This window comes from Cucurbita pepo, chromosome 20, assembly GCF_057944985.1.
Source record: "Cucurbita pepo subsp. pepo isolate OVF chromosome 20, ASM5794498v1, whole genome shotgun sequence".
Lineage (NCBI taxonomy): Eukaryota > Viridiplantae > Streptophyta > Magnoliopsida > Cucurbitales > Cucurbitaceae > Cucurbita > Cucurbita pepo.
This window is the reverse complement of record NC_141817.1, coordinates 2,524,799-2,548,935: the sequence shown is the minus strand read 5'-3', so window position 1 is coordinate 2,548,935 and position 24,137 is coordinate 2,524,799. Positions and strand designations below refer to the sequence as shown.

Below are 24,137 nucleotides of genomic sequence, written 5' to 3'. Positions count from 1 at the left end.
ATAGTGAAACTTATAATTTAATCTAAAATAAATGAAATATTTATCGGATAACTAAAATTTCTTACCCAAATTCTATTTCAAATTAATTAAAGTTTAAAATTTTTAAAGTTTATATTTATTTGGTATTTGGACCATAACTGATAAATTTCTAAATTTTTAATTTTGGATTCTCCATACAAATATTTAAAAAAAATCTTAAACTAGCGTCAATTAGTTCACGATTTTTCAATTTTGTGTTTATAAATAATGCATTTCAATATTTTTCAAAATTTATTATAAAATTTTAGTGTAGGAGTCTCGTTACATAAATTCAATTTTATTACTCGATGATTAATTAAGTTTAATTCTTTTTTAATATGTCAAGAAATGAATTTATCGGACACAAAATTAAAAATTTAGAGACTTATTAAACATATTAAAATAAACATAATTCGACAATAATTGACACCTACTGAAATTTTTTCAATACGACATAAGAACCTGACTAACTCTAACTATCCAACCCAAACCATAAAAGTTGAGTTGAGTTATTTTTTTTTAGTTTAGGTTAGTTGAACTTTAATAAAATCGTAAATTTTTTTTGGTCTCTTTGCGAGTTGACATTTTAACCCGACCAACTTAAAAATAGTGCTACATCTCAATCCAACCCATACTTTAAAATTATTATGGAAGTTAAAAATAATTAACCTTTACAACCATCTAACTCGTGAAAGTTTGGTATATAAGTTTTATGAAATTTTAAGCATAATATTTTTAATAATTAAAAGAAATTGTTCTACATATTGGTTAGGTTACTAATCCAACAAAAAACTTTTTTTTCCGACTGTCATTCATTTTTGTCCTAAAAAAATATTTAATAATTAAGTTTGACTTTCTAAAATAAAATAAAATAAAATAAAATAAAATAAAATAGCAGCTAATGACGTGTTGAATGCATGAAAAGTTGTTACTATTCTAGTTCCCTAACGTAAAATTACCTTACATTCAAAAAAAAATTATTAAATACTATTAAAGTAATGAACTTCAAAAACAAAAAGAATATTGATTAAATTAAAAATAAATACCAAAAACACATTTGCAAGGGACCAATTTATTTATAAAAGGGAAACGAAAACAGGAAAGAGAGAAGAAAAGGGTAATGGATGCAGGCAAAGATGCAGCGGCTGCGGTTGCGGCTGTAAAGTGATCATCAATCACCTTTCCCCAAATGACACACCATTCGTTGCTCTCAGAGGTCGGAGCCACATATTATCCAGGTTCAGTTCAGCTCAGTTGTGGGTTCCAATGGAGACTCGATGATTCTCCCTGATTTCCGTTGATAACCTTTACACAAACACACCAATGGGGGACAGTTCCAGTTACAAAGATTACGTTGCCGGTTTGATTGCCGGCGTTGCCACTGTCATTACCGGCCATCCTTTTGACACCGTTAAGGTAAGCTGGATTCTCTGCTCGAACTGCAATTCCTTCGACCTTCCCCATGGATTGAACTGGGATTCTTCTTCTTTGGTGTGGTATTTGTTTTTGGGGGGTTTGACCTAGATAGGTGTAAATGAAATGGATAGCAAAGGCAATCGAATTTACATTTTGGAATTTGACCTGGATGCTATGTCTCATTTAGTGATTTTCTTCTTTGTTTTCACCTGTGGCGTTTAGGGTTGAACTTATCTGAAATGTGGAGTAGATGCAGATCAACGATTCTTCTTGTACATTACTAAAATTAAGAACGCCTACTAATCATTCTGATTGTTTGTGTCAAGTTGCCGTTTCCATTACTGTTTTCTGGAGCAACAATTACCATGTAACCATGCTGCCTTGTCTGGACTAGCACATTCAAACTTGTTGATTGTTTGTGCAAATGGGGTTGCTATACTCTTACCAAACGGCTTCCAGAACTTAACAGCAATTTAAACTAGTTCTGCGAGTAAATAGTTAGTGGCTGGTGGAATTATTTCTCATATGCATATCTGTTTACTTAACAGGTAAAGCTTCAAAAACATAATACCGAGTCGCGGGGGATTACTTATCGAGGTGGTCTGCATTGCACTACTAGGATACTGAAGACTGATGGTGTAAGGTTTCTGAACTCTTCAGAAACAAATATATGAAGCAGTTGAATATGTCATATTAGATAGGTTAATTGGATGCAGATTTGAATTGAATGTCTATAGTCTTCATCATTCAATGACGTATATCCGGTTATGTTGGAAAAGTGGTGTCTTATTTGCTGCTTGTTGTAATGTTGTTTGATTCCTCATTTGTGGGAAGCATTGCTTTAAGTGTGCAAGTTGCTCAATATTGCTCTTACTACCCTTTTTCTGCATAAATCGTTATGTCTCAGCGTCGATGCTCTACTGAAAATCTCTGATTTGCAACCTTTTTCACTTTCTGTCATATGCTTGATGATCATATTTTGTAGATTGAGAAACAAACGATTTTGACAGGTGAGAGGACTTTACCGAGGGGCAACATCATCTTTCATTGGAGTATCGTTTGAGAGTTCCCTTCTTTTTGGAATTTATTCCCGGACTAAACAGTCATTGCAGGTCTGTACTAAAGAAATTGACGCTTTCATTTTGCTTAGGATTTTTGGTCCATTTGCTGGCTTCCTCAATTCTGAGATTCCACATCGATTGAAGAGGGAACGAAGCATTGCTTATAAGGGTGTGGAAACCTCTCCCTAACAGATGCGTTTCAAAACCGTGAGGCTGACGACAATACGTAATGGGCCAAAGCGGACAATATCTACTATCGGTGGGCTTGGGCTGTTACAAATGGTATCAAAGCCAAACACTAGGCGATGTGCCAGCGAGGACGCTGGGCTCCCAAAGGGGGTGGATTGTGAGATCTCACATCAGTTGGAGAGGGAAACAAAGCATTGCTTATAAGAGTGTGGAAATCTCTCCCTGACAAACGCGTTTTAAAATCATGAGGCTGATGGCGATACGTAATGGGCCAAAGCGAACAATATCTACTAGCGATGAACTTGGGCTGTTACACCAATTCTGCAAAAACCTCTTTACTTTATGCTCGGTAGTCTTACCATTTTTGGCCCATGAGCACTGTGTGCATAATCGTGATATGTCCTTACTGGTCTCTCTTTCTCTGATTGTGAAGGGAGACCACCAAAATGGTAGGCCACGGCCACAAGTAGTAATTCCTTCTGCAGCTTATGGTGGAGCTATTATCAGCTTTATACTATGTCCTTCTGAGTTAGTGAAGGTAGGTACATCATGATGTACGAGTTTCTTGTTTTCTTTGGTTTGTTCCCATGTCAGGCTCATGACTCTTAAGATTTTCCAGTGTAGGATGCAAGTTCAAGGCACTGATTCTCTTGTTCCAGTGTCCAGTAGATATAGCGGTCCACTCGATTGTGCCCTTAAAACTATAAAAACAGAAGGGGTAAGACAATCCTTGACTTGGGTATCTCCCATTTGTGATCTGGTTTTCAAATGACACTCTGTTTTGCAGGCTACTGGTATTTTCCGCGGAGGGTTTACAACATTTTTAAGGGAATCAATAGGAAATGCTGTATTTTTCAGCGTTTACGAGAACGTTCGGTATTACATGCGTACTACTTCGAATGTCCATGGCAACGTAATGGACATGGGAATTGGGATTTTGACTGGTGGCCTTGGTGGTGTGGCTGTAAGCTTCTGAGTAAATTCCTTGTTATTCTATAGAAAGACTTATTAATCTGATTGTTGTGAAGTTGACTAATGTTTCCAAATTCAACCAGTTCTGGCTAGCTGTTTTGCCCCTGGATGTTGCCAAAACCATAATCCAGACTTCTCCAGATAAAAACGCCACTAGAAATCCGTTTCTAGTCCTGCGCTCGGTAAGTAAGACGTTCTCGACATTGCTTCATTCAAGTTCTCATCTCTGGCTCAAAATTACACAACATGCTGAAACAAATCATTGTTCTAGATATACCAAAACGCTGGAATTAGAGGATGCTATACAGGATTAGGTCCAACCATACTTCGAGCATTTCCTGCCAATGCAGCAGCAATCGTCTGCTGGGAGCTAGCAATGAAAGTTCTCGGTATCGCCCGAGATTAACTCAACTGTTTCCTCGCCTCGTCAAATTTCATGTTGTTTCTTTAGAGTATAAGTTTTGATGGTCCTGCTATTGATTGTAGACATCCATTCCTTATTGTTTCGTTGAATTAGATTGAAAGTAAATCAAAAGCTGATATGCTCCATAATCTTACTTCACATTGCAAAGGGATTAATACAAAAGATGAACTAATTGGTCTGTAGAACAGAGCATAAGCAAAAGGCTGGCTGGATTGACAGAAGAGAGAGAGCAAGCAAATCTGGTAACAATGGAAGCACTGACCAACAAAATTAAAAACAAAATGCCCCTTCTTTCATCATTCTGCATATTGCTAGGTTGAAGTTCCGCCATGGACATCCGATGAGCTCTTCCGCCGCCGCTGGTTGTGTCCGGCCAACCGCTTCCGGCAACTCCTTTTTGTTTCATCGAACTCTTGAAGACCATGAAATCTCCAGGAACCCAAATGATGGGATATTTAGTTTCTCAATAACGATCACTACTACATATAATCAATCAGCTTCATGGTGTAACGTTCATAAATGTGCATGAATATGTAACACTATATCGCTATAAAAATTATTTAAACCCTAAAGAACATATCGTTCAACAATTAAGACATCTATTGTCAGATCATGTCTTATTCTCGAGATATATAGACTAACATGAATTTATAACGCTCCCATATCCTGAAAAACCAAGAAATTAAGCAATTCGTAACACTGATGAAGATTCACAAAGAGAGCATTTCTATATTCAAACTACATTATTATTATTATTGTTATTCTTTATTTTACTCTCATAATTAATATATCAAAGTTTGTTTTAGGTTAAAATTTTATATTTAAAGTTAGGATTCAAAACTTTTCTCTCATATTTTAAAATTATCAAATTTAAAACTATATAGTAAAATTTTGTTCCTCATAAAATATATTTCTCTACCATAGTAAAGATTATAATAAATTTTTGTGAAAAAACTATCTATTTACATTAATGTTTAGGAAGTTAAAAGACATCTCGAATAAATGTTACTATCTTTATCTTTATCTTAAATTTAAATAAGAATATCAAAATTTACCTTCTATTCACTTTCGAAGAATTGTTATACAAAAAATCACGAACATTAGAGCTAAATTTTGTTAAAACTCGTAAATTTTGAAAATTTTATTGAACTGTACAATTTTGTGCTTATATGAGTGAAAAAAATAAAAAATAAAATAAAATTTTCAACATTTAATTAAATTTAGGGTTCAATTTAAAAAAATAAATAAAAGTTTATACAAAAAAAAAAAAAAAAAAAAAAAAAAAAAAAAAAAAACCTTGCCAAATTTAGGGGGTCAAGACTGATTTATTTATTTATTTATTTTCAAAAACTTGAGTAAGTAGAAAAATGAATAAATAAATAAATAAATAAACCATTTTTACATTATTATAATTACAATTTTCTTCATTTATTTCATAGTTGATGGTCTTGGGATGAATAAACAGTAATTTATTTTTGGATGAACCAAACCCCAAAGAGATGAAGAAAATTACACTGAAAACAGTTAAATTTTGGAGTTAATTAATTGAAGAACAGTTAAAACATATACTAATTTTCTCACTAACTATATACTGAATTATTATCTAATCTTTACGTTACCTTTAAAATAGGTTAAACCACATAATTAAAAAAACAGATCTAAGATTAGGGTTTTTGTCCCAAAATACCTGCTGCATTGTTGGCAGAACCGTTGGTGGATTCCGGCCACCATAACCGCCAGAGCCTTGGCATGAAACTCACACACCTTATGGCGGCAGTGGTACCGCTTCGAACTAGACAGATCGGCATTGCAATTATCCGCCTGGCACGACGGCGCCGCCGTAGCCTCTCCACCACACCCAGATCCTGATTTTTTATTAGAACCACCACCAGAACACAGAGTCTTCTTCTTCTTATTGAAATCCCCACCAAACCCTAATTCTCCATCAACAACCTCCACCTCCTCTTCCTCCTCCTCTTCTTCCTCCATGTCGTAGTAGCTCAGCCTCCTTTTTCCGTCGGCTTTTCCGGTGGCCATTTCAGAAGACCCAAAACGGAGACTAATGAAGAGGAAGAGAAAAGGAAAGGAAGAAGAATCAAGAAATTGGTTGCTTCAGAGGAAAGAAAAGAAGTGAAGGACAATAAGAGTAGTAATAGTACACTACTAGAGCTGAGGTCTGAGGACCACAAACTCCAATTTTTGGCCTTAAAACAAAAAAAAAAAAAAAAAAACAACAAATGGGTTTGGGGAAAAAAATGTTTTTCTTTTCATTTTATTTCTTTCATAACACTAAAAAAACCAACCAATTTTGCTCCAATAATGTTGCTTCCACATACCTTGAGAACCCAAGTTGCATTAAACAATTAGTTTAAATATATATTAGTCTTCTCTCTTTGGAAAAATTGTCTGCTCTAGATCCGATTGGTTCGTTCGACTTTGAAAAGTGTCTAATAAGCCTCGAACTTTCCAAGTAGATGTGCATGAATTGGGGCATCCCATCTCTATCTATAACTTTAATTCAAGCTGCTCTCCGTAGGGAATGCTTCTTTCTCTTCAGTTTCTGCTGTGTGTAAAGTATGAAGTGTACCCATTGTTAACTTTATTGTGTCCCTATTGCACAAAAAAACAAATAAAACCCTCAATTCTGCTTTTTTTTTTTTTACTTTTAGCCTCTCTTTATAACAAATATTCCAAGATATCGACTTTTATTACTTTATATATATTAATCAGTTGAGCTATGTTTCAACACGGAATTGATTTGGAGTTAAATTTAAATGTTTTAATTAAAAGTAAGATTAATATAAATAAATAATAAGAAAATGTCATTGGAACCCTAAAACAACCATAATGAGAAAAAGAGAGCTAAATTGGTCCCAATTGTACTGGCTAGAGGGATAGCTCACTGTGCAATACGTTAGAGCTTTATGCTGTGTGGGTCCAATTCATTTCAAGTTCATCTCACACTGTACTTATTTGTTAATTCCACTTTAATCTCAATTCCTATTCTGAATGGACCTAAAATATATATTTTCGATTAAAAGGTTTGTGTTTATAAAACTAATTCTAGTAGTTTAAGTTTACCGCTAATGAGTATTGTCTGCTTTAACCAATCATGTATCTTTGTCAGCCTTACAACTTTAAAACACGTCCGAGAAGTTTATGCATTATTGTAAGAAATGTTTCGTTTCTCTCTCCAATTAACGTGGGATTTCACAATTCACTCCCTTGAAGCCCAACATCCGTTCCTCTCTCTAACGAATATGGAATCTCACACTAATCATTTTTATATGAACCACGTTGAGATGTTCTCTCAATCACATTTCAATCTCAAACATATAAGAATTTAGACTCTATAATAACTCACTAGGAAAGAAAAACTCATAAGAGAACATAACCATGATCGCGACTATTAAACTTACGATGTCATAGGCTCCACACGCTCACCCGGATCTAAAAGAAAAAGAAAGAACAATAATTGAGTGTTGGTTTTGAATTTGTATTTTCTTTCAAACAAGAAACATTTCCTATAGTTTTCTTAAATTGGAAAAAAGATGGAATTTCATTTATAAACAAACAGCTTCAAATTGGCTTTTTGTAACATTTTATTAATCATCTAAAGTTTTTAATTTCCATCAGATTTATTTTCTCATTCCTTGTCCACGTATTAATTACAAAGCAACAATCTATCTATTTTGACCAACAAAATAATAATAAATAATAAATAAAAAAAGGACACAAAACAAGAAGATATTATTGTTGGTTGTATTTTATAAAACATAAAAATATGGAGGCATGTTTCCATTTTTGTCCCTGTGAATATCCGCAACTTTGACAACATTAAATTTAATAATTATTATTTAATATTTATAAAAAGATAATAGCAAGAATATATCTCTAAATATATATATATATCTTATGCTGTACTAGCAGTAGTAAGCCTCCATTTGGGCTTCGGCTCGGCAATGGAGGCCCAGCTAGTGGGCCCATTAGTATTTGCGCTTAATGTGAAGCTCGTGAAATGGATTCGACCAGGCCCATTGAGTCCGAATTCAGCATACAGCCGATAGCCCAACAAGGCCCAAAAGGAGGCCCTTCCCTTCCCGACAGAACCAGTTGTCGGGAAAGTGTCGGTGAAATGAAATGCACCAAATTGCAATTATTTTAAGGCAGAAATAATGATGGAAACATTGGCGGTTGCGCGTCCGCCGTACACCAATCCCAGCCGACCGGCTTAATTCACAAAGCACGGTCCCATAAAATTAGGGCTTCTTTTAATTCCATAAATTTAGGGCTAAAGTGGGCATGATTAGTGGCTTTTTGAGTGAGTAATTGAAGCTTACTTATAATTATTATTCCTAGTTGACCCTATATTTTAACCATTATTATTTACTTTTATAATTAAAACTCAAAAATAAAAATTTATTTATATTTAAAAATAATTATTAAATACGAATTTATCGCATTTTATATATTTTTTTTATACATCATTAGACTTTAGGCGTCATTTATTGTAGATAAATTATGATAAATTATTAAGAATTATGAACTAATCCATAGATAATTGCTATTATTATGTTAACTGCACACTTTTGAAAGGAGATCTTAAAAGGACCATTAAAATCAATTTTTGGTTATTATAACTTCAATCTCATTTCAATTTGGTCCAATAATCTTAAATTGCTAATTTGAGTTTAATTTTAATTTAGTTTCAATTATTTTAAAATTTTTAATTTGATTCAATCAAATATAAAATATTAAACAAAAATTGACCGTATATCATAAATTTAATACGCTATCAAATGAGACCATTCATTTAAATTTAACGATACCTCGCGTTAAAAAATGTTATTAAGTATGTCAATTGGGTGGATTAAGATAAGATAAACTATAATAAAGCATGTTTAAGATTAAAATCAAATTTATATGATAATTTAAGAAATAATTATAAAATACAAGATTCAATCAATTAACTCCAAACAAGTTGATGAGTATCACTTCTGATTAAGAAAATGATGGCTGTTTTTTTTTTTTTTTTTTTTCTTTTTAATTTTAAAAAATTGAAATTATTATGATAACTTTTATCTTTGGTGATCGCTGTTATAGAATAAAAAATAAGTTTCTGGGGTTTGATGGGAAGGGGATGAGCACCAAAATTAGGTAGGAAAAGTATTAAATAAATTGATTAAACAAAAGGTAAAGAAAAAAAATAATAATTAATTACACACTGAATGGACGACAACAAGGTTACAAAGGCAAAGAATTTTAATTTAACGTAAGCAGATAATTGTAAGATCCATATAATGATGACATATTCATATTTTATAATCTAACACCTAATCTTCCTCACACTTATATATATATATATATATTAAATAATTAATATAATAGTTTATATTTTTAGGTACAATAATGCCCAATTCATATTCTTTTTAAGATTTAGATCTACACATGATTTTGAGTTTCTATTTTTTTCTATTTTTTTGAATTTTTATTTTTCCTTTAAAAAAAAATTAGAAAAATAGTAATTGTTTAAAATAAAGGCCATCAATGGGCACTACTTCTTTGGAATTTTCCAATTCCCCAAGTTTGACCATCTCATGGGAACTCTCCTCCACTAATTAATATTAATATACAAAACCCGTTCATCTAATCTGCATCTAATATGCAAAAATCGATCTAAAATGAAGAGAGGGTTGTGAGAGATTTCTCTTTATTAACTAAACGAGTCTACTATGAATTTAATAATGTTGGTATGAAGTTGAATATTATAGGGAGAATTTGAAATTCTTCCCCCTCTTGCCCTACTCATAGCATAATGTTATTGTCAAAAAGAATAAAAATGAGAGGAGACAAAAGGATTGAATAAGAAGAACATTTTGGGTGTCATTGAGAAAGAAGTGGGTGTGAGGCATCATTGAAAAGGGGTTATGATTGACACCCAAATACCAATATAATTAATTAGAGGGAGATTTTTTTGAATTATTTTCAAGATTTCAAGGGCTTTTTTTTTCATAAAATAATTTCCCATTAAATTGTATTGTGGACAAAGGGAAGTGTAATATGAAAGTGGATGTCCAAATAAGCACCCAACCAAAATGGGTATGGAGATCTTTGTCTGAACCCAATGTATGAGTTGATGGAGAGGTCCCCTCTTTCCTTTTTTTCGATTCGTTATGTTATCTCGAGTGTTACCCGTCAAAGTTTCAATCTTTAGACATAATATTAAAAAAGTTACGATCTTGAATTCTCATTGTAACGGCTTAAGTTCACCACAGATGCATATGAATTGAAGCAGTAAAGCCTGACCTCGGGAAATCTCTTTCGTTCTCTCTCACGATCTGTAAAGCTAAACAATGAGAAGTTGGGGGAGCAACTATATTATAATCCATAACCCATAAACAAACTAATAATCTTAAACCCTAATTCCATGAACAATAAAGAAAAGAAGGGGTGAGGGAATAATGATGGAATGTTAGGGGAAGCGAGAAAATCCCTTGGTTTACTACAAAATCCATTTGTTCTTCACCCTATATCTTGGCCTTGTAAGAGGGTGAGGGTGAGGCTGTGGGCGAGGCTGAGCTGCCCACCACATGGCCTTCAAAGCCTCCTTATGCCCTTCTCTTAAAGCCACTCCCTTGAGAATAAAGTGATGTTTTTTTTTTTTTTTTTTTTTTTTTTTTTTTTTTTTTTTTTTTTGTTAAAGACACCCCCACATGTTACTCTGTTTTGTCCCCTTGCTCTTGGAATTATCACCAAATTCATGCCTAAAAGGAATACTTCCCTCTTCAAACCTGTCCTACACTACAATTTTCAAACAAAAAATATGCACATTTGCCTTCCCCTATTCAAAACCCCCATAGGGGTTTTAATTAGATGCCCACAAAAGTCATCTAAATTATAACCCTCAATAATGCATTTACCATTTAATGCTCACCTTTCTCTCTCTCTCACTAACCCTCTTCTTCCTATCAACTTTCCCCTTTCCGGGATATATTATTTAACCTTTTACTTTAATGCATCCCTCATCTAATTACCTCTAATCCTCTCTTAATTCAGACTTAATTATCCCTTAATCCAAATATTATAGATTCTGTGGAAAGCTGTTTCTGAAAACAACCGGACAGTGAAACAAAGCTTTGAAAGCGTTGGAGGGTTAAAGTGGAGGTGGTGAAAGTGGTGGGAATGTGGGTGAGATGCTTTGCATTGGGTATTGAGCACTCTAGGGATTCCCTTCTCTATACTTTTACTCCAACACAAACTAAATATTACATAAACATAGATAAAGACGATCGATTACTCGTTAGATGATATATTATTTTATTGTTCTTAAATCGTTTTTGTTACTGTCGTAAAAAATTTCGAAATGCATGCCATTTTTTTCTCGAACCTCTCGAGATTCATCTCTATAATATTCTTGAAACTTTATTTCTCCCTTTCTTTTTTTTTTTTTATTGGATTTCTGAATGTTTCTCAACATTCTTTAGCTGTTTTTTTCAGACATAAAGAAATAAAGAAAGTGAGAGATTCAAAAAATTAGATCCACACACCACGTGAAATTCTCATTAAATTATACATATAATCATCAATGACTTCAAATTAATTGTTTGGTCATAATATTTTCAACCCCATCTTAGAGAGAGGCGGAGAGAGAGGCGGAGAGAGAGGCAGAGAGAGAGAGAGGGTTTGAAATAAAACCCTCCCTCATCACCTACTCTTTGTCTGTTTACACTTTGTTTCCAAACAAAATTGGTGTAAGAGAAAGGAGAGATCCAAAAAGAAATGCTGGGAAACTGTGACAAAATGGTTCTCATCTCTTCATCAGCTAACCAATGGCCACAAGTAAGTAAATTCTCTCTTTTTTTTTTGTCTCTCTCCCTCTCTCTCTCTCTCAAATTATTACAACCAAAAATTGACCATACCCTTAATTTTTTTGTTGCTTTCCCTTTGGATTGGAATAATATGTGTATGTTGTTCCTCTTTCTTTTCACATAGATGAAGAATCATCCAACAACAAGTTTAGATCATGATCATCATCATCATCACCATCATCAAAAGGGTTTGAATAATCTCATGCCCTCTTCTTCCTCTGGATTAGTAATGGACAAACAACATGATCAGAAAACTCAACTCAAACAACACCAACAAGACCCTCTCCGGTGCCCTCGTTGTGACTCTTCAAACACCAAATTTTGTTACTACAACAACTACAGCTTGTCTCAGCCTCGCCACTTTTGCAAGGCTTGTAAGCGCTACTGGACCCGCGGTGGCACCTTGAGGAATGTCCCTGTCGGTGGCGGCTGCCGGAAAAACAAGCGCCTCAAAAGACCTTCTTCTACGACGACGACGACTACTACTACTGCCGCCGTCACCTCCCCGGCCCCGGATTCCACTTCCTCGTCTTCAACTTCTTGTCCCAATATGTTTTATGCCTCCAACTCCGATCTCAACGTTCCATTTTCCGGGTATGATTTAAATCCACTTGGGTTAGGGTTTTGTTCTCCTAATATTGATCATAGGGACTTTAATCTTAATGGGTTCAATTCAAGTTCGCTCCTTTCGGGCTATTCTACCTTATTTGCTCATAACCCATCTTCTTCAACCTCCATTTCTTCATTGCTTGCTTCCAAGTTCACCAATGGTGTTGGGTTCAAATCCACTGATCCGAATCTATTTGGTAATAACCTAGCTTCTCCAGCGTTTGGTCACCATCATCAACAACAAGTTGATCATGTGATGGGATCCAACGGTGGAGATCAATTAGGGCTGAATGTGAAAGATGTGAAATTGGAAGATGGGATGAAAAGGCTAAATTGGGATGATCAGCAGAATCAAGCGGATGAAATTGCTACCCAATCTAATGATCATAATCCACTCTACGGTAATTGGAGCTCTCAAACATGGCACGATCCCGAAAATCTTGCTTCATCTATCACTTCTTCTCTCATCTAGGGGGGAAATGAATTTTAATTTAAACCCCACCTTCATCTCTTCGCTAGATCTTACAATTTCTTCATTTTTTTTCTTCTCTACTTGTTGTGAACTTTAATGGGTCTGGTTTGGTTGTGAAGAACAAAATAAAGGAGCAAACTTGGGGATCGGAGTGTTCATGTCAGCAGCAAGAAGGATATGATCCAAATTGAAAATTTTTCACTTTTTCCACGAAAAGTTGGAGAATTTTTCATTTTTCATTCCCATTTTCCATTACCCATATGGATTTTGCGCTGAGAGGAACCTCGGATCCCTGACTTTCAATGTCATCATCTCCCATGCAAGAGATCATTCCCTTTTTTTTTTTTTTTTTTTTTTTTTTTTTTTTTTTTTTTTTTTTTAATTTCAGTAAGTTGGGTTTTATTTAGTTGCGTTGTAAATATACGGTGTTTGAGGTAGGGTTTAGTGGGGGCTGGTATAAGTTATGTTCCACTTGGGTTAAAGTTTTGTTTATTTGGTGGGGGGCTGGGTATAACGGTGTGGTGGTATAGAGACGGGGGGGAGATTTGGGTCTTTCAAAACATTTGTATTAATCTCACTTTAAATTCACCTCATCCTATGCTAAATCTCAAATTCTTGCCTTCATTCGTTTTCTTTATCAAATATTTACCAATTCTACTATTATTCTTAATAATAATCATTTTTATTAACTTTCCTAATTAATTGATACAAAAGGTTATTAATTTCTGGATTAAAAATTAGTTTCAAAGAATAAATTTTTTTTTTTCTTTTTGTTTGAAAAGATGGAAGAGATTGATTTTGCCTATTCTTTTACATTGTTTCTTCTAAAAAAAAAGTTGCGAAATTTTAAAAATAAAATAAAATAAAATAAAATAAAAACCAGAAATAATCAAAATGGTCATTGAAGTTCATTCTTAATTCATTGTATTCCCTTTTAAATTAAATAAATAAAACAAAATAAACTCCCTTTTGTTGGGAGACTACATGGGCTTTTCTCAACTGGATCACTCTGTACTTGGCCCAAAAACAGGCCTGTCGAATCTATATATGTATATATATATAGTGTTAATTTTTTTTCTTTTAATACATCCTCTCAAAAATACTCTTAAACTTTCAAAATCTTCACTGATACTCTTTCGAAAATACTCGAGTATTATGTTTAAAAAATATTCATGAAACTTTAAAAGTAATATTAACACCCTTTAATTTTGTAGAAAAAAATCTAAAGAATTTTTAGGATCAATATATTAACTAAAACTATTTTTGTAACACCTCTTGCAGATTATCTTTAAACTTTTTAATGCTACTTAATGACGTTCATGAATATTTTTAAAACATGGTGTCAACATTAATAATATTTCTTAATTAAATTTAAATGTATTTTTGAAGTTGGTAAAATGTTTAAAAGAATCTCTAACAAAATTTTAATTGAAAATTTTGAAAATTCAGTATTAACCATTTTCATAGTATTTTTGAAATTTTAAGAGTATTTTTTGGATTTTTTTTTCTTCGGTTTAAGATATTTAGTTTAGCAAGTTGAATCTCACTAAGTCACATGATCCCACATGTCCTATGCTATTTGGATTAGAGCGTAAGATAGTAATGCTTTTAGCTACCGACGATCTTACCATCTAGAGTGGAGCAACCCGCCACCTTGCATAGTAACATGACACTTGTATCTCTCTCACAACTCTAATTTCACGTCATCTTGACCATAAGTCAAGGCAAATGTAATCAGTAATCAACACGTGTAAATTATCTCTATCTAATCAGCAAGATAATCAGCAAAACGAGCAAGGCAAGCAAGCAAGCGTTTATGAAGGGTCTCTATCTTGTAAACATAATGGGATTTGGAAGTCAAACAAAGAGTTGTTCCACAAGCAAGGCCAAACTTAACCGTTCTCCTTTTCACATCTGTGCTATAGAATGTGATGTCTTAAGCCAACTCTCAGCCACTTTTGTGTGCGAGTGAGTATCAAATCCAAAAATGAAACCCTTTCATATTCATTCAAATTTCTTGCAAAAAAACTCAAAATACAGTAATCCCAATCAACAATTTGCAGAAATTATGCGACACTCCTCAAAGTGGTGACAAGAAACAACAAATTTAGAATTGATTTCTTGTCATTTTGAATGGACAAAACTCTGAATTATTAAGAACAATGAAGATTGTTTTGAAAGGGATGTGAGGTGGCAGACCCAACAATATTCTGGCTTACTCAGAAACCATGATGCCCACCACTTTATTTGAAATTGACGAACCAGTTGATTTTTTACGATAAGATTCTGTCGCCCAAAAACTTGATACATTAATCATAATATACAAGTTGATTAAAATTCAACGTTTGCAATGCATCAACGGGGATTGTCATGATATCAATTGAGATATGAGCGTGGTATCAGATGCTGTAAGCTACTTTGTTTGATTGGTAAAACCATATTAATTTATTCAATCAAATTATCACTAATTCTCTCCATTTTTTCTTGGTGGGTTTGGCTCGGTGCATTCTTCTTTAAGATCCAAACAAAAAGTAAACACGTGCATGCATGCAACGAGCTAGCCTTATTAACCAAAGAGACAAAATAATGAAAAGAATTATCGTTGATCTAGATGTTCATTTAACCTATAGATATCGATTTGGAATGAGACAATTACTAATGGAACAGAGATGAGAATTATATACCTACCATTTACATTTTTCAAGTTTGAAATTTTGAAATTGATGTTTAACATTTAGGACCATTAAATTTGAATGTTTCAAAAAGAATATTTTTCTAAAAAAGTAAATATATAAAATCAATGAGAAAAATTTGGAAGATGTGAAATCTCTACGGTAATCTTAACTCGATCCAGCAAAAATAAATCGAAAGTAAAATAAGAGACGGAGAATGCTTCTCCATCCCAGTTATCTTAACTCGATCCCAGCAAAAATAAACAGAAAGTAAAATAAGAGACGAAGAATGCTTCTCCATCCCGGTAATCTTAACTCGATCCCAGCAAAAATAAACAGAAAGTAAAACAAGAGAGGGAGAATGCTTCTCCATCCCTACTTGATGATATCTGTAACTATATTTGTTGAGGATTGCTGGGCCCAAGTCCGCTAATTTAGGGAATGATTAGGGAATGATCTTTGGTTGATAGGTAAGAATACATCTACAAGGTTCTCTCCCTACTCATATTTGTAATATGTGTTGAGGATTGTTGGGCCCATGTTGGCTAAGTTAGGGAATGATATTTAGTTGACAAGTAAGAAATACATCTCCATTAATACAAGGTTTTCTCAAAAAAGTACATAGCAAAATGCCCAAAAGTGGACTAATAAAAGTTTCATTTTAACTGGGATTATAAACAGGATTACATGGAAACAAATAGCTTCCCTTGTAATGGATATTAAATGCGAGGTCAAAATAACATTTTTTTTGAAGCAGTCTAACATGAAATCAAATGGGGCGGTCATAGGGAGGCAGATGATCATGATCATGATGATTTTGGACCAAATTACAGCATTCATTTTCAGTTTCTAAGCTTAAATTTTCGTAATTACCTGCAGAGCAAGAATTGATGGAGTTGTTGATGGTAGTCCACATCGTATTATGATCACCATGATCAAAGGTCTGGGATAATCCAAATGCATAAGCCCCCACAGACGATTCATTGAAAGTAGAGTGATACCCAGCACCGGAATAGGAAAGAGGTCCACCAGCATCTAGGGCGAGAGACGGCGGCGCATTGAGGGTGTCCGGAGAAGGGGAAGAAAAGGGTATTGCTTTGGGGCGCTTTGGCTTTCTAGAGCCGCCGCCAATTGGGACGTTACGGAGAGTGCCACCATGAGTCCAGTACCTTCGACAAGACTTGCAAAAGTAACGCGGCTGTGAAAGGCTGTAGTTATTGTAATAACAAAACTTGGTGTTGGAAGAGTCGCAGCGAGGGCAGTTTGGTTGGATCAGTGTGGGTTTGGTTTCTTCATTGGACGCAGCTGCAGCCCCTTGCATCATTTTCTGGCTTTACCTCACAAAACGAGTATGTGGGTATATATTTGGTAAGCTATTTGGTTGCGTGGATGTGAAGGGAAGGTATTGACTTTGGTAGTTCAGGGCGCATGCTAAGGGGAAGCGTTTTTGGTGGATTTGGAGCCTCGACGTGCCCTCAACAATATTTATGACTCCACATAACTCCCCCATCAATTTGTGGTGCTGTCCAATTTGATTTTGATGATAGGATTGATCTGTTTGCGCTAACTTAAGCTGTTACAAAGGGTATCCTAAGGGGTGAATTGTGTATCAGCAAGGACACTGAACTCTTAAAGGATGAATTGTGAGATCTCATGCAAACTACAAGGACATATTGTCAATGTCGCACTCGAGGCCAGTGTGTGCCGAGGTGGACCAGTAACCAGGAGCTATGGATGACTATGCAACGCGAACATGCTGACAAAGTTCAAGAAAACAGAACAACGACAGAGAAAAAGAACATGCTGACATAGAAGATCTATTAACAAAATATCACATTTATAATCTATGAACTATGAACGAATTTGAGTCTAGTTGAATGGATAAAGGCATCAATTACCATCCCAAAGGTGGTTGATGCAATACCCACCTTACATTCTGGCAGAGAATTCTTCAGCTGTGCGTTCTATGAAATGCAGAAGAATAAGGATACAATATCTCATCAGACATGAAGCAATCTTGTTCAATGTTGAGGTGAGATAATTATATAAATACAAATTCACTTGAAACTAACTCACTGCAAAGGGGTGAAATTCTTTCCAACTTTCTATACGCCTATATACAAAACCAAACTCTTTGATGTTCCTGGTTTCTGGAAACAGCAAATGTTGAATGATGATCAAAATCTGACAAAGTCCTCAATTCCCCATATAGGCAGCAGCATCTTTCTGGAGCTTCCATTCTTTATCTTTTAGGTGCAGCAGAAGCGGCGGGGGCGACGCATAACCGTGGCCGAGCATGTGTTTTTGGTTGTCATTTGCGCCGTAAGCTGAAGGGAATGCTGGATGGAAAAATGGACTCTCCATATTCATTGTTGGATTAGAAGCCAACTGATATCCTATTTGATACAAATGGTCATACCTTGAAGTATCATTTCTAGAGGCATTGCAGGGAACTGCCAATACTTGATTACTCACCCTATCCAGATTGTGATTCTCCCTATATTGGCGAAGCCATTCAGACGAACTCATTCGATGCGTGGACGAACACATGTTCGTAAAACCAGTAATCAAGGGACTATATTCATGTGTAGCATGAGGGGGACCCCAATTACCTCGAAAACCATTTGACAAAGTATCATTTCGGTCCACGTCCCTACAGATTTGGCCACCAGAGATTGTAGCATTGGTACCATTAAACCAAACAGCATCATCAGGTAAACAAGGGGCTGATGGTGCTGGGACAGAATAGGGAGGAGGAGGAGGAGGAAAACGATACGATTTTCCAGATTCACAGCTCGGACTCGAAGCACAATTCTCGGTTCGACCATTTATAAACTCCGGAGTTAACTCATCAATGGGCTGCAAACCACCATTTGTCCCTTTTTCTCTATCAGTGTTAATACTAAAACCCCTGTTGAGCACCCAGGCACTAAGTGAGGGGGGCCCTGTAGATATGGAGGCTTCTGATATTTGATGTACTTCTGCATCTGTATGAAAAGTAAAGGGATCCCTCTGGCCCTGTGTCTGTTCTATAAGTAGCGACGTAGCACGCCTCAAGCATTCATCAGAAGATATCGTCTCAGCCTCGTTGCTTTTTGGTGAAGCTTCGTCGCTCCCTACGATCGAGATTGGTGCAGAATTATACCTCATGAGCGGATCGAAAAGAATGACTTCTTCATCTTCAACAGGGAAAGATTGAAGAGTATCTTTCTCACAGACATCCTGAGTTGGCTCTTCCAGTTCATCTTGTTCTTGTGTGTAAAAGACCTTCCACGTCCTATCATAAACTATCCACTTTGGAGAATCATTAGCCATATTAGAAACTTTGGTGGCAGTAACAATTATGCGGTAAGCACGGTGTTTTGCTCCCAATTCAAAGTTGTTCATGTGTTCCCAGTGGGATGAGAAATCCAATGGTTCGTGTGCAAAGGCTAAAGGTGTGAAGCCTCTTAACTCATAGTCTTCCCACAGAGGGACATCAAGAGAACACTCTGCCTCAGTTGTATTAATACTCAGTCTCTCTAAAAGCTTCACATAAACACCAAAAAAGTAAGCCATGGAGCTTCTACTTTTTTCATCATAACCATATCTTACTACTTCATCAAGAACGTTCGGTAACCACTCGACGAAGACGAGCACAGCGGGTAAAAGAGTGCACGAATTCAATTGCCTCGCCTTCAAACATCTCTCAACTAGACGTCCCATGACAATAAAGGTAGCAACCAAAGCCAAGTGAGTCAGCTCAAGTTGGTGCTCATCATTCATATCAAATTTGCTAAAAAGATTCTGTACCATGAAGATGAATACAGAAGCTATTTGAATGGCTCGGAAAGGACCTGTTCTCACTGAATCCAAAAGCTTATAGGACTCTAATGAAACATTTAACTCAGAATCATCTAAAGACAAGAGTTCATCCAGCCATCTCATCATGGATGAAAATGTACTTATGAATTCCTCCAAACTGTAAAGCATGAAAAAAGAGTTCATAAGACAAATCCGCTACAAATGCAACAGTGAAATCCATACCGAAAGTTCGAGCGGCTAACGTACCTGGATTTTATGAAAAAGAAACCCAATGTTCTGATGAGCAGAGGAAAAAAGTGTGTCTCTAGAGATTCGTGATCGTCTTTGATTTGTGAGTTCATCTCGAAACAGGACTTCTCGGACGGTCTTAGGAAATCGAACTGGCCATCCTTAGAGAGGGAAGGCAGAAGAGATGACCTATTCTGTAGGGTCACTTAGTTAAACATGTGTAGAAGGCCTAGAGGACTAGACCCAAAAAGTAAAATGGAGTACAAAATGAGTCTCACTTACTCTTTCAAATAGTAAAATAAGGTTATCCCAAGCATCAGGAAACGGTTCTTTGGCTGCAGAACTTCTCACACAATGATACATAGCAAGAAACTGATCGTTAACATATGTTGCCAATACAGCCAACTGGAAAGAAACATGAACAGATGAGTAAAACAAGTAATAGTATCTGATATCATGGTTGAAAAGGTCATATGAGATTATAAGATTACCTGATTATGGGGGTTTCCACTATCATGCCAAACCATTGTTGCTTCCAAATAATGAGTAGCAGCAGCTAACCACTTATGTGAATGAACATCTGGTTTTTCATGTTGTTCCATGTACCTAGCAAGATCCCCAAGGCAAACCAAAAGACGATGACACAAGAATCGACATGTCTTTTTCTTGTTCTTCGGATCGATACCTTTCGAGGCATCAAATGCTTTATACAACAAGCCTTCTTTTGGAACCCCACAATATTCTCTGATTTTCAATATCAGTTTTTGGTAGAATTTTGTTGCTTCCAATAGAAACAATCTAAATTCTGCAACATGATTGTTAGGACTTTGTGTTGTCCCCAACTTTGGGCTCTCTGCATTTGCAGAGCTTCTCTTTATCCTTTTTCGAAACTCGTCGATGAGCTTGTAATGAAGCTTCCACAGAGAATATTCCACATCTTGAAGCTCTAGTTGTTCGTGTTCACTCATGAAAATTCTCTCGTAAATTGAACAAACTTTGTGGTATAGATCTTTGACATCTGAATGCAATGTCCCTTTTGAAAGGATTGATGATGTCAACTGCTTTTCCAAGGTTACAACCTGACATGAACACTCATATTCTTGAAAGAGTAGTAATTTGCAAAAGAAACAAGATAGAAGAACTTATGCAGCAAATTACCTGGTTAAGCAATTTCTCCTTTCTGTTTTGATTTGAAGTGGTAGTCATGGTTAAAATTGAGCAGCTTAGTTCAAGGTACACCTATGGATTGATTGATTGGTTGATGAGAAGATTGTATTATGAAAGCCAGAAGACTCTATATATAAGAATATAAAAAGATATTAAGAAATGTACCTAAAAATCTGGAGAAAACCAGGTAAAAACAAATAAAAAACTAAATCAAATCAAAACTAAATTAAATCAAAGATTTAATTAGATACAAACATCTAAACAAATAATCAAATAAGTGATCTTCAACGAGAAAAACTCCAAAATCTGATGTTAAAAGACATCATTTCAACAAGGGGTAGAGCCAAAAAGAACAAAGGAAAATCAATGGTGAAGTGCTGCAAAGAGAAATTTGGGAACAAAATGAAGAAACATCCCAAAATTAGCACGAGAAAATAACTTGAGAGGAGCCAAAATTGAAGCCCAGATGAAGAATTGAACTGTTTGAAGAGTAAAATCAGTAAACCAAGCACGCAGGCTTACAACTTTCACAATCCATGGCTATTGGGTGTGATTGGTTTAAAGGGTGTTCCCTAAAATTGAACACCAACTTTGAAGAACAAGAAGATGAGTGCATCAGACACCAGAAAAGAAAGATTTGGAGGAACCCCACATGAAGTGAAGCAAAAGAGAGAAAAGTAAAAAGGGATAGTAGAAATTTGGGGAAAAAAAATATAGAGATAGTAAAGAGGAAAGGGCACCTGAGAAGAGAAGCAAGAAGTAGGCATCAAAAGCTTTGACAAACCTCCATCGCCATTAAAAGAATCGGAGCAAATATATTTGAAGCAGAGACCAAAACAAATTATCCACCCAAAAGTGCACACTTGGAGGATAGACAGAGACGGAGAATAGAAAGCTATGTAAGAAGCGTGCGACACCTGTACGCTTTCAGCAGTAATAAGAAAAGAACAGAGAAAGCAAAAGGGTGACCATGAAAAACAAAATCAAAAACAAAATTTTAGATATCAAGTGGGATTGGGATTATATTTTTGTTGTTCATAGAAAAGTTCATAAAGGAAATGAAGAATAAGTGGCAGTGGCCAAACATTGGGTGTGTTTATTGACTAATTAATGAGAGAAGATCCCTTGTAAACCAAGCCAAATGAAGTAGGATTTGTTTTGGAGCTGAAAACAGAGCTAAATTATGCAGATTTTGGACAAAGTTGTCTCCTTTTTTAATGGGTTTTGTATCAAATGCAGGGAGGATGATCTGGGCATTCTCGAAACTTAGAAATCTGATTTGAATTCCATTATGGGAATTGGCAAACAGCCTAACGTGGCTTCTGCGGTGGTGGAGTTTGAAGGGAAATTCCGTATCTTTAAATGCTCTGAATCAAATGCACAATAAACACAGTCAACACGTTGGCACACACACAAGTACTACTTTCTATTATTCAACAATAAATTTAATTTAGATTTTTTAATTTTTTTTTAATTTTTTTTTACCAATAGCTTTCCATCACTACAACTAAAGTGACTATGTTTTAAATTTTAAATATGAATATTTAATAAATTCAGGAATTAAATCTTAAAAAAAAATCTCAATCAACACGTAGAAGAGAGAGAAAATGGAAAATGAAGGGAAAAAATCCCAAGAGAATAAAAACACCTAATTGATGGCAAGGCGGTCTACGTGGTGGTTATTAGGTACAATCATCACTGGGTATTGATTGTGTACTCTGTGGTGAAGAGTGTTCATGATGAGCTCTACATCCATAGCCGTTGGATTGAAACAAGAGATATTCTCAAAGATCAGTAGCTGTAACCAGAGAATGGGGCCCAGGAGATGATGGAGGGTTCAAGAGGGTGAACCCTACTTTGTAGTCTGAATGGGAGTAGAGTGAGAAGGGTCCACAGATCATGAATGGGATTCTCTTCTCATTTATTATTCTCATTTTTCTGGTTTCAGCTTATTCTACCACTTTCTCCTCCATTTATTTCCCACTAATACATTCTTACAGCAATCAATGGTTGAGTTTCATCTTTTTCATCCAATGAAATTTTAGATGAGTGTATATGGGTTCGGTTCAAAAAAATCTTTTGTATCTAGTTGAATTGTTGACCCGAACAACCAGAATAAAGTTCAGAACTAACTCAAATCTGGTTTTTTATTTTTTAATTATTTAAAAAATATATATATATAATATTTAACAGCCATACATATTATATTAATAACTAAAATTTCATAGAATTTAAATATTAAAATATGGACATAACCAACTAAAAATGTCAACCCACAAGTTGGATTAAATTTTTAATTTTCCAAAAATTCAACTTGTAAGTTTTAGGTCTTATTGGGCTTGGGCTTAGATTAGTTTTAGACCCATTCTTTGGATTTGGGAATGGGCAAATACCAAGTTTGGGCTCCTTGTTTTCGGCCCAACCCAACATACATGGTTGAACTAAATGGGCTTGGGCAAAACCGAGTTTGGGCTCTTTGTTTTGGGCCCAACCCAACTTACATTTTGTTGTGTTTTTGGGCCTCAAAACAGGCCCAATTTGTGGTGATCAGGCCCAGCGACCCAGTGGTCCACCCTCCAATTAAATTCACAGTTAAGGCTCTACTTTCCTCTGCAATAGAAATGAAGCTTCTATTCCTTCTGCACATGGCTGCGCCTGCGCCTGCGCATTCATCGTCCTCCAACGACCGCCGGCATTTGGGATCTCTCTCATGCCGACTATGCCATGCCTCCTCCGACACACCTGGCATCGTCCGTGAATGCATTGATGACGAAGATGAGGTATTTTCATTTCAAACTTTATGATGATGCTAGCCTGTATGAGATTTAAACACCATTTCCACACTCTCACTACTATTCTAAGATTGCATATTACGTTACTTTAATTATCTTGGGAATCATAAACCCTGCAATATTTACATAATTATTCAATTAATTTACTGGGAAATTAGAATTCTCCAATATACAATGCCCTAAAAACGGGGAATACAGATTAAACAAAAGAAACAAGAACAGGAGAGAGATAGAAAGGATGGTGTAAGCAGATATTTGAGCATAAACTGGTAAGAGGAAAGGGGATTATGATGTGGTTGGCAATAAATAAAGAGCAGAAATTCAAAAAAGATGCGTTTGGTTGGGTGGGACATTGTTAGTGGGAATCTATGCCAACGCTCAAAGCCTTTGAGAGGGAGAATGAATGCCTTTATATCATCAATTCCCCATCCATTGCGTATTCCAT

The 24,137-nt window shown here is 35.4% G+C and overlaps 5 protein-coding genes across 5 annotated transcripts; 2 read left to right on the top strand and 3 right to left on the bottom strand.

Annotated features, from left to right (window-relative positions):
* The first annotated feature begins 1,109 nt into the window (after nt 1-1,109).
* On the top strand, nt 1,110-4,213 carry MBAC1 (Mitochondrial substrate carrier family protein). Its single transcript, XM_023664521.2, has 8 exons — nt 1,110-1,434; nt 1,983-2,072; nt 2,445-2,546; nt 3,118-3,222; nt 3,304-3,402; nt 3,472-3,648; nt 3,740-3,838; nt 3,928-4,213. Exons 1-8 carry the CDS (start codon nt 1,342-1,344, stop codon nt 4,060-4,062), a joined length of 900 nt encoding a protein of 299 aa, XP_023520289.1. The 5' UTR covers nt 1,110-1,341; the 3' UTR covers nt 4,063-4,213.
* On the bottom strand, nt 4,199-6,248 carry LOC111783603 (squamosa promoter-binding protein 1). Its single transcript, XM_023664522.2, has 2 exons — nt 5,768-6,248; nt 4,199-4,509 (listed from the first exon to the last, which is right to left on the bottom strand). The coding sequence occupies exons 1-2, from the start codon at nt 6,115-6,117 to the stop codon at nt 4,392-4,394; spliced, it is 468 nt and encodes a 155-aa protein (XP_023520290.1). The 5' UTR covers nt 6,118-6,248; the 3' UTR covers nt 4,199-4,391.
* A 5,415-nt stretch (nt 6,249-11,663) lies between these two features.
* On the top strand, nt 11,664-13,413 carry LOC111783691 (uncharacterized). The gene is made up of 2 exons (XM_087120406.1): nt 11,664-11,919; nt 12,073-13,413. Exons 1-2 carry the CDS (start codon nt 11,860-11,862, stop codon nt 13,027-13,029), a joined length of 1,017 nt encoding a protein of 338 aa, XP_086976532.1. The 5' UTR covers nt 11,664-11,859; the 3' UTR covers nt 13,030-13,413.
* A 3,057-nt stretch (nt 13,414-16,470) lies between these two features.
* On the bottom strand, nt 16,471-17,025 carry LOC111783525 (uncharacterized). The gene has a single exon (XM_023664453.2). The coding sequence runs from the start codon at nt 17,023-17,025 to the stop codon at nt 16,471-16,473; it is 555 nt and encodes a 184-aa protein (XP_023520221.2).
* Nucleotides 17,026-17,519: 494 nt separating this feature from the next.
* On the bottom strand, nt 17,520-22,212 carry LOC111783169 (nonsense-mediated mRNA decay factor SMG7-like). The gene is made up of 6 exons (XM_023664067.2): nt 21,641-22,212; nt 20,892-21,027; nt 20,225-20,812; nt 20,016-20,138; nt 19,752-19,927; nt 17,520-19,662 (listed from the first exon to the last, which is right to left on the bottom strand). The coding sequence occupies exons 2-6, from the start codon at nt 20,937-20,939 to the stop codon at nt 17,898-17,900; spliced, it is 2,700 nt and encodes an 899-aa protein (XP_023519835.2). The 5' UTR covers nt 20,940-21,027; nt 21,641-22,212; the 3' UTR covers nt 17,520-17,897.
* Between the last annotated feature and the right edge of the window lie 1,925 nt (nt 22,213-24,137).